The 10,167-nt window shown below is 52.4% G+C and overlaps 1 protein-coding gene across 2 annotated transcripts in view; it reads right to left on the reverse strand.

The window, feature by feature from the left end:
* The window catches only part of LOC119045917 (stimulated by retinoic acid gene 6 protein-like), a 44,447-nt gene that overhangs the window by 33,747 nt on the left and 533 nt on the right, over positions 1–10,167 (reverse strand). The window contains exon 1 of one of the 2 annotated variants that reach the window (XM_053656302.1): positions 2,354–2,502. The exons of the other annotated variant lie outside the window; for it this stretch is intronic. Within the exon in view, the coding sequence (XP_053512277.1) occupies positions 2,354–2,481 (128 nt within the window). The 5' untranslated portion in view covers positions 2,482–2,502. Of the gene's footprint in view, positions 1–2,353; positions 2,503–10,167 lie in introns of those variants that run through there. 2 annotated transcript variants of the gene reach the window in all.

Genomic DNA, 10,167 nt, shown 5'->3' on the forward strand with positions numbered 1-10,167 from the left:
GCTGGTTAACCGTCTGAGTGAGACAGAAACAGCTTGGCCAGGTTGGGAACAGAGCTGTCCACCGGGGCCGAGCCGTGGGACCGTCCCCTGCGCTGAGCTCTGGCCACGCTGCGGGGAAAGAACAGTGCTTCCCAGTTTCCATGGCGTTCTCATTCCCCGGGGCTCGCTGGGTCCTCAGAAAAGGTTCACCGACAGGCTGCCGCCAGCCCACAGCGTGACTCAAACACAGGTGCTAGCTTACGCTTTGAGGATCGGATGAGGCACTAACTGGCCTTTCAGGTCTGGCCTGTCTTTATTCCATGTTCTCCCACAGCCTCCGGCTGCCCGCGTGTCTGCTGACCCTCCTTCACCTTGACCTCGCTCACTCGTGCCCAGCTTTCTGTACAGAGAGGCACCACCAGCTCCCAGGGGGCACCCTCTGTGAGAGGGCACACGTCTGAAAAGCCCGGAGAGGGCTGGACCAAGATACAATGGGGACTGCCATGCTTCACTGTCCAATAAAGCAACATTTGTTTCCATTTCTTTTCACTTAACACCAATAATAGCAACTACCATTTACTGAAGGTTTGCCACGTGTTGGACGTTAAACGAAGGTCTTCATAGTTACCACGTCGTCACTTAACCCTTTCACGGCCTGGACAGCAGGACTATCATTCCCACTTCATGGATGAGAAAACGGGGGCCAAGAGAGGACACGTAAATGCCCAGAGTCGCTCAGCTAGAGACCCGCAGAATGAGAATTTGAACCTTGGTATATTCCTCAGGAATATATTTCTGAGGAATGTATTCTCACATAAAAATTACACACATATTCACACACAAAAATTACATTCAGACACTGAAAAAGGTTCCACGTCTGTGGTCCCTGGAGAAGATAACGACCGCTCCTCCCCACTGGTCAGACAAATCTGAACGAGAGGTTGAGGCCCAAGCCCTGCCCTGTGAGAAGGGCCCCGGCCAGCTGCTGGCCCACGTCCAGGGAGATGAGCATGGTGGAGAGGAAGTCCTGGAGGGAGGGAGGGATGGAGGACCGGGCGAGGGGGCGAGTGCTGACCTCACATAAACGTCAGGGGCTCGGAGGCCACACCAGGCATCGCAGGGAGCCGCGTTCTTGGGTCCGGCCCAGGCGTTTCTTTGAGTCCGGACCGTGAAGCCGACTGCTTCCCTCCTGGTCATCTCCTTTTGGATGTCCCACCGCCCTCCAGCCCAACATGTCCCAACGGAACACCCCTCCAATCTGCTCCCCCCTGGGGGTCCTCCCCTCAGGAATGGCCGCAACATCCACCCTTTAGTCTGAGCCAGAGGTCCAGCGTCATCCTCAACTCCCTCCCCTCCAGGTCACGCCCACCTCAAGCCTCGTTGGTTCGACCTCTCCAATCGTGACCAAACTCACATGCATCTCGGTCCCTAGAGCCACCACCTGAGTCCAGCCTTTGCAACAGCCTCCTGCCAGGTCTCCTACATCCAGCATTGCCCCCCTCCAATCCATTCTCCACCCCATGACTGACCTTCCTGAAAGTCCACATCCTGCCCTGGTCCCTCTGAGCCCAAGGAGCCCAGCTGAAGACAGGGGAGGAAGAGACCAAATCCCTCGGGCTTTTCTAGTTCACGCCCCACACACTGTCCACCTGTCCTGCAAGCCAACTTCTGGTCTGTCTGCTGTCACATGCCCCTCTCCACACACTGCTCTCGGGCTGCCCCCCTCCTGCCCCATGCCAGAGTCCAGGGATCCCCTTTTCCAAGTGGTTCTCAGGGTGCCTGTCCGAGTGTTCATGGCCCCTCCCTCGCTCCTGTTTTTCACTGTGACCCCTGATGATCTGAACACATCCACTGTAACCCCAAAAGCACAGGCTCTATTTCGTGAATGTTTGGAGTGGTCTTCACGGTCCTTAGCTCTCAGACATTCAGATGTTTGAGTGAGAAGTCTTCATGCCTGACATCTGAACCAGACGTCACAGCTCCCAAACCCCTTCCACATTCTCGCTCTCATATGATCTCCACACAGGTGCAGGCTGGGTAGGACGGGGGTTATTGCTTCCAATTTACAGATCAGGGAACTGAGGCTTTGACGTTTACCAGAAACTGCTGAGCCAGGATCTAGACCTAGGCCCTGCAACGGCACACCCGGCTCTTCCCCCTGCGCTCTGTGCTCCACACTGAAGACGAACAGAAATCTGCTCACCACCGGGAACCCTACCCACGGCACCTTCCTCCCCACCAGCCTGCCTGCATGTCAGCTAAACCCTGCCTGCCTCCAGACTTCCATTTCCTGAGTCACCAAGGTCACAGGCGACAGTGCCAGAGTGTGTGGTTGGCCAGCACGACCAGTCCTAAGCCTTGTCGGAGAACTCACATCTCGCCTGTGGAGGTCATCCCGGTGGAAAAGCGCCGCCCGCAGCCCCTGCACTTCTCTGGGTTGTTTGTGAGCTTCTCCAACCTCCTGGTTATGCCTGCCTCTGAACTCACAGACAAGGCAAACATCCAGTCAAATATTTACCAGAGGAATGAAGGCGAGTGGGCGGCTTGTTTCAGAACACTGCTGGCCATTCCTCTGCTCTTCCCCGCCTTCTCCCGCTGCAGAAGCAGGAGCCTCCCCCCTATTGCCCATGTCCTGGGCTCCTATTGGCTCTTCTGGCCCCTGCTGTGAGCACTGGCCCCCTGAGCTAGCTTTGCCCAGCTGTAAAAAATATTACCAGCAATTAAGCAGGACTGTGCCTCCAGGCAATAAACCAGGAAGCTGGAACCAATGGCTTCAAGGTTCTCCAGGGAAACAAGGCTGCTGGTCTGCTGGGAGAAGGGGCAGGAGACAGTTCAGAACTGAACCCCGCCAATGCAGAGGAGAATGTGATGAGATCTCCCAGCGATCAAAACTGCCCCTGAATTTTAAATGGCCACACCCTGTTGCCAAATGATCTTCTGGGACCAGATGGGAACAGGCCCGAGGTGTCCTTGTCTGTCAGTTCACCCCATCCATCAGCTCCCTTCCCTCACTGTACTCATTACGCCTCCCAGTGGCTCTCGTCCACCCACATGTGTCGGAGGGTTCGGGGTGTGGGTATGTCTTGTTCGCGTCCTCATCACCCTTCTGCCGTGTGGAGCTCGGGTTCACACTGGTGCAGCCACGACCTGGAAGGAGCCTGGATCCCTGAATCAAAATGGGAGGAGACCAGGAGTAGCTGTTTGAGATGTTACATGAATAAGCAATAAACTTCTACTAGATCAGAGCCACTGAACACTCTGCAGGTTGCTATAGCAGCTAGTCCTCACCCTAACCGATACACCAGACTTTCCATTCACACTGCTCCTGCCCCAGATCCTGCCCTCTTCGCTTCCTGCCTGGACTATCATGGGAGCTCTCTGGTGGTCCTGCAGCCTCCAGGCTCAGTCCACACACACTTCCCCCCCAAGCCCTCTCAGACCTGTCACCGTCCTGCCAAGCACCTCCCATGCTCTACACCCCCGACCCGAGCATTCCAATCCAAGCCATCCAAGAAGTTGCCTCAGCCCTCTTTTCCAGCCTAACTTCCACTGGTTTCCTGCACACACTGACAGGTATTCTAAAGTTGCTTGTTCATCCTTAAACATGGCCCTCCATGCTACCGTGGATCTTTAGAAAGCAAGGAACAGAAAGCCACTGAAGTTGCCCTGAGTTCCAGGGGCTCCCTACCGCTCCCTGGCAAGGGCTGGGACCCATCCCGGGAAGTGTTGGGACCTGGAGTCGCTCTTGGGAACGGCTGCTCCCCTCCCATGGCCCACGGGTCTCTCTCTCTTGCATTTCTCCCTCTTGCCATTTTTGGTTCAATCTCTTCCCTCCATAGCTCAGTCCCTTTGTTTCCTTATGATTTCCACTCTCCCATGGCTTCTGCTCAGCACTGTCCTGACTCTAGTTCGTGGCATTCTTTACATTTCTACACCCCAGATTCATGGGGTCCTTTCCAGGGCTGCCCCCAGTTCCCACTGCCAAGAGGAAAGATCTGCCCCAGTTCATCTTTGCCCTCAGGTGGGGCGCAGGCCAGTCTATGCCTTTCTGTCTTTGGCTCAATCACATCCCCCTTACACTGGTCCCCGTGGGGCTGCCACAACAAAACACCACGTACCGGGAGGCCTACCCAACAGACGTTCATTATTTCACAGTCCTGGAAGCTGGAAGTCCAAAACCAAGGAGTCAGCAGGTTTGATTTCCACTAAGGCCTCTCCCCTGGCTTGCAGAAGGCCACCTTGTCACTGTGTCCTCACGTACGTAGCCTCTGTCACGTATATCCCTGGTGGCTGTGTCTGTCCTAATCATCTCTTCTTCAAAGCCGCCAATCAGACTAATTAGGGCCCACCCCAACAGCCTCATTTTAACTTAATCACCTCTTCAAAGGCCCTGTCTCCACATCTTAAGGTACAGGGTTAAGGCTTCGATACATGAGTTTGTGCGGATGCTGTTCAGTCCATGATGCCGGTGGTCTAAGCCGCCCTGGGGAGGGGAGAGGGTCTCGGGGGCGGTGAGCAGGCACCGTCACCGACAGACTCAGGCCGTCTGTGTTTGCCCACTTTGACCCCTTTCTCCCGCCCAGGACCTGCTCTCCCACTGCTGCTCACCACCCTCGTTTTGGCTCATTAGCTCCTACGTCAGGCACCACGGGTCTCCTGATGGCCCTGGTATAATCTTCTCTCTCGGCTTGGTCTGCATCTGTTTTATAGCATGTGTTCGGGCCGCCTTTATTTTTTTTATTTAACTCATTCATGGAGAAGGAGTCTGGTGCCATGGTTCAGACTGTGGACCTTGGGGCCACTGCCACAATTTACTAGCTGTGTGACTCTGGGCCAGGCACATGGTTAACCTCTCCGACCCCTGGTTTTGTCTGAGATGAGCTGCCCCCACTTCACGGACATGTGCGTTTGCAGTGACCTAGTACACACGAACGCTCAGGAGGGCGCCCGGCACTCAGCAGCACTCGGCGAGCATCACTACTTGGGCGCCTGCTCTCTGCCGGGCACTGGCTGGCACGCCACTACGCAGTCACATCACAGCTAACTGTCCCCAAGTCTCAGCTCCTCCAACAGATACCAGGGGTTTGGATGCCACAACGAGATCTGATTCAGCACGACATCTGGGATGCAGGGGGGCCCAGAAATGCTTCTTTTCAAAATTGAAAATAATGAAATGACAGAAATATAGAGGTCGGGTAAAACATAACTCTATTCTTGGATGCCTAGAAACAAAGAAACACGGTCAATGTGTTTTCTCTGGATTCAGGCCTTATCCTCGCCCGGAAGCGGCAGCTGTCGGTACAGCCACGCCATACCACTCGGGGAAAGACTTGCAAAGCACTGCTTCTTCCCGGCACACGGAGATGCTCTCTCTCCCGGGAGTGCCCATCTGCCAGGCGCTTTCTGGCTCCACCGCCCAGACTTCAAATGGATGCTCTAGATTCTTGAATTATCGTGGTGGTGTTCCTCACAATCCCACAATTCCTCTCTTCACACCGTTAAGGAAGAGTCCCTGCGAACTGCCACAGACCACCCGGGGGAGGTGGGGAAGGCAGCTGAGGGAGAAACAGGGGGAGAAACAGGACGGCGCTTGTTACAAAGGGCTCAAGGTCAGCAACATTTCACCCACATGAACCAAGACTCACCTCTCAGGGCTACCATGCTCCAGAATGACCCCTTTGGAACCTGAGGTCAAACCTGTGTGACAGATTTCATTTTCCCACTCTCATACTCTCTGTTTGGAATCGAACCCAAAGGTAGAACTTACTATGATCTGGAGAACAGGTCAGCATTCGCTTTATCTCCACCCGTCTTGCCTACTGGAGCATTTCTAAACATCACTCCTCCTACCCACTGCACCTTAATTCCTTTCTGAAGCTTTGGGGCATTTGAATGCTTGTCCTGCACTCGTCCAGGTTACTGAGCAGAGCCCTATAGCTCTCCCCTGGAGACCTCTTCCCAGGACCCAGGAGATGACGCTGCAGCCGGCTGGCGAGGAGCGAAGAAACAGAGATGCCTGACCACTCCAGGACCCAGCTTAGAAAGGGCTCCTGTGTTCGAGCCCTGAATTCAGCAGGGTTCAGTTCTGGTGACGTGGCAGAAGGAAATCCAGCAGTTCATCCCAAAGGCTGTGCCTGTCTCCCAGGCAGTTGGGAACTTATCACTGGACAACCTCTCTTTACTCTACAGACATACGGCTTAATTATTAAACTTAGAAACAAAGGAACCCAGGTATATGGAAGACCTAGTGCAATTTCTCCATTAAGTCATATTGGCGGCTTTCTGGGGTGGGTATGACCCTTGACTATGAACCTTTTCTCTCCCTTTGAAAAAGATTGAAACTGACCTGCATTCCGATCCTGTTGTGTGCAGAGCTGGCTCCTCCTGCAGGCAGAACAAAGACAAGCTCCTGAGCCAGGCATTCAGTGACCTTTGTGATGTGGCCCCAGGTCATCTTCCTGGACCGGACTCAGCTCTGGATCAGTGCACAGGAAGGCTGGGCTGACCTCTCAGGCGCCGCCCACCTCCACTGTCCTGGCTCGTTTATTTATGTCACAGACATTTACCACATACCCAGGGGCCAAGAAGTATGCTGGTCCCTGAGGAAGACACTCCAGGGACCCATCTTGAGCCCTCTTCCCAGGCTGGCCGAGATCTGGGCTAGGGCACAGAGCCCGCCCTAGAGAGGGGTTCTGTGCTTCTCAATCGATCTCTGATGAAATACAGAGAGCGAGGGGCGAGATCGGTGTGGCAGAAGGCAGGCTGGACAAACGGCTGAGGTGGGACAGCTGGGCAGAGACAGAGCAGCAGACCAGACCCCGCGGAGGCCACTTCTAGGGCACCAGGAGGGGGACCCACTGAAACCGAAGGCCAGCCACAAGGAGGGCCAGGTGGTTCCTGGGTCGGGGCACCCTGAACCCTGCCCTAGTGCTGCCCTGAAAAGCTATGTTGTGGCTTTGACTGAGGCCCATCCTATCCTCGGCTGCAGTCACCCTCTGTGTAAAGTGAGGACGTCAGAGGTGATTTCTGAAGACCCTTTTTCCTCTGTGACGCAGCTCATGTCACCTCTGGGCAGCCTCCCCAACTTCCCTCACTTGCCCCATTGCTTCTGGCAGACTCACACCTTTGAGCATTCGGTGATTATCTGTACTCATGTCTCCTCCCCTCTGGACCCAAAGCGCCTTACCAAGCACTTTGACCTATTACAATTATTGGAAAATATGTATTTAATAAATAAGGAACTTCTAGATCTGCAATCCCTGTGTTGTCCACAAGGTGGCGATTTGCACGTGTGGCCACAACACAAACCTTGCATTTTGGTTGAAGCCCTGGGGGGGGAATGCTGAAGGGAGGAATGGAGAACCAGGAAAGACTCTGCAGACTCATTCCCTGGCTCCCCGGTGGAAATATACTCTCCCCTCCCCCTCTACATTTAAAGTATCTGCCTGTCAAACAGGAACACATGCCTGAGCTACCAGCGCCAAGCCTGGGTCTGACCGTATCCAGCAGGCCAGGTGAGGCCAATGATCTGGCCCTCCCTGACCTCTCCAGCCTCACCTCCCACCTCCTGAGCTTCCACACACCCGTGTAGCTCTGCTGCCTGGCTGAGCTTTCTCCTTGCTTCTGACTGTACCGTGTTCTCTCTGGTCTTCACGCATGTGGACACCCGGTTCCCTCTCTCTGCCCACCTTCCGGACAACACCTTTGGTCTCCACGGGACTTGGTTTAGGAAGCATCTTTTCCAAATAACCTCCTTAACCGCTGCCAGACAATACACGGGCCTCGACTCTCTTACTTCCCCCAGAATTCCATGGGCCTGCAGTGTTCATTGGCGCTCTGGGAACCAGAGTACACTGGGCTCTGGGCCTCGCAGCAGTTTTGAAAAGGAAATAGGTGCCAATCAGCTTCAAAGTTTTGCAATGTTTTCTCTACTCAGATGCCACAGGCTCAGGGTTGAAAAGCGAGTCTCCTAATCATCTTCTCAGAGTCTGTTTGTATAATGCTCTCCCTACTACTTAAAAGGCACATGGATCAGGTGTAATCTGATGTGTCTCTTCGATTGTGTGTCCCAACCTGCGTGAAGCACTCATTAAGTTCATAATTCTCACACCACTTAATAGACCAATGTTTGCATATAAAGCAGGCAAATCATTCCTGTATACATTTATTTGCTAATCATGACCACATTTCGCACAGCCCAGATCTCAGGGTCAGACACTGTGCGGCGAGAGTGGTGGCCCAGAGTGAGAAATGTAAAGATCCTCTCACCTAATTCCTTATTCTTTTATCCCCTCCATACTCCTTGCCAAGACTCATCCTTGAACTCCCCCACTGACAGGGAGCTCACTACCTGTGGAGTAGTCCATTCTCTTTTTGGACAGCTACAGTCATTTGAAAGTTTGAATTTACCAGGAAGGATGTCCCTGAAATGCAGCATGGAGTTTATCTCTCTTTTTTTTCCAGTCCTGCTTTATTCTCTAACATTAAAGTACTTCCTTCACATTAAACAATCTTGAATTTCTTTTTTTGTAGATTTTATTTATTTATTTTTTTAGAGAGAAGGGAAGGGAAGGAGAAAGAGAGGGAGGGAAACATCAAGGTGTGGTTGCCTCTTGTGTGCCTCCTACTGGGGACCCGGCCTGCAACCCAGGCATGTGCCCTGACTAGGAATCGAACTAGCAACCCTTTGGTACACAGGCCAGCACTCAATCCACTGAGCCACACCAACCAGGGCACAATCTTGAATTTCTTCATATATATACAACCACATGCTTACAAACATGCCATCAAACATGACATGTAAGTTATAATTGCTATTTCACTGAACAGTATATTACAAACATCTTTTTCCTACAGTTAACCTACTCTCCTTCCTCCTGTTCACTGTCCACCTAATCCTCTGTCGTTCAATGTGCCATCACTTAACGGAACCATTGCCTATCACTGGCTGTTTCCAAGTCATCACTGTAGTGACCAACTCCAGAATGAAGTCTTCACACATAGTGATATGTCCTTAGGAGAGATTCGCAGAAGGGCACAGAGTGTTAAGTACTTTAAAAGGTCATGCCAGGTTCAAGGCAGCAGTCTCTGGATGAAACCAAGCGTTAATAAGCACTGAGAACCATGTTGAGTGCTATACCGACATTATTATAGTCCTCATCACCCCCTACCTCCACCCCACGAAGCCCGACCATACCCATCCCCTGCATTTGCTTGTAAGGGAAGAACTGGAGTGGGCCAGGCATCTGGCCCTGCTCTGACCACCACATAGAGTGGCCTCTGCTGGGGCTCCTTTTGGGGATAAGGGCATCCCCTAAAAGAGTGCAAACTGGGAAGGGCCTGGGCTTGAAAAGCAACCTAGACACCACCCAAGAGTGCTGTGGCTGGTCGTCCTAGACTCCAAGAGGCTTTCTCCATCTCTAGGAGTTCAGAAAAAGAAAGCAAGCAACATGGGACAAATGAGGGTGAGGGAGTGAAGGCAAGAAAAGCCATCCATGAAGCCTGGTCAGCACATCCCTCCCTCCGTCTATTGTCTTCACCTGGCCAAACAAACATCAAACTCCAGCAATGGAGACTCCCTTGTGTTTTTCATCTGAGTGCTCTGCCAGACCGGGCACACAGAACCTGGCTCTGGGCAGGCATGGAGACTGCATGAATAAATAAGGGACTGCAAGAACCTGTCCCACGGTGTCTTTCCAACATGCATTCTCCATTAAGTCACAGATATGCTGACACTGTGTGCCAAGACATCCAATACAACATTACTTGTAGTAACAAAAGGACCAAAAACAACTGGTTGAATAAATGCAGTTTTTGTGCAATTAAATACCGCGCAAAGATTAAAATTCTGAAGCCAATCATAAATAGATCACCATATCTCACCCAAATCACTCCTAACCATAAGATGAACCACACTTCATGCAGCATTAAGGAGTGGGGGGAACTAATTAATTCTCCACTGATTGTAAAAGGGGCCAATGTCAGGCGTAAGAGGTAGGGAAACTGTGGGGAATACCATAGGTGAGAAAACCAAGCACAGAGTAATGTATACGGCACGTTACTGTGTGTGCGTATATGTTTAAAGAGAGGAGCTATATAATTATGTGCTTTTTATAGGCAAGCAAAATTCCTTAAAGGTACACCAAGAACCTGATAACGAGTGCCCTCTTGAGACCGGGCTGGGGAATT

The sequence above is a fragment of the Artibeus jamaicensis genome, unplaced genomic scaffold, assembly GCF_021234435.1.
Source record: "Artibeus jamaicensis isolate MK-2021 breed Jamaican fruit bat unplaced genomic scaffold, CSHL_Jam_final scaffold_1964, whole genome shotgun sequence".
NCBI classification, from domain to species: domain Eukaryota; kingdom Metazoa; phylum Chordata; class Mammalia; order Chiroptera; family Phyllostomidae; genus Artibeus; species Artibeus jamaicensis.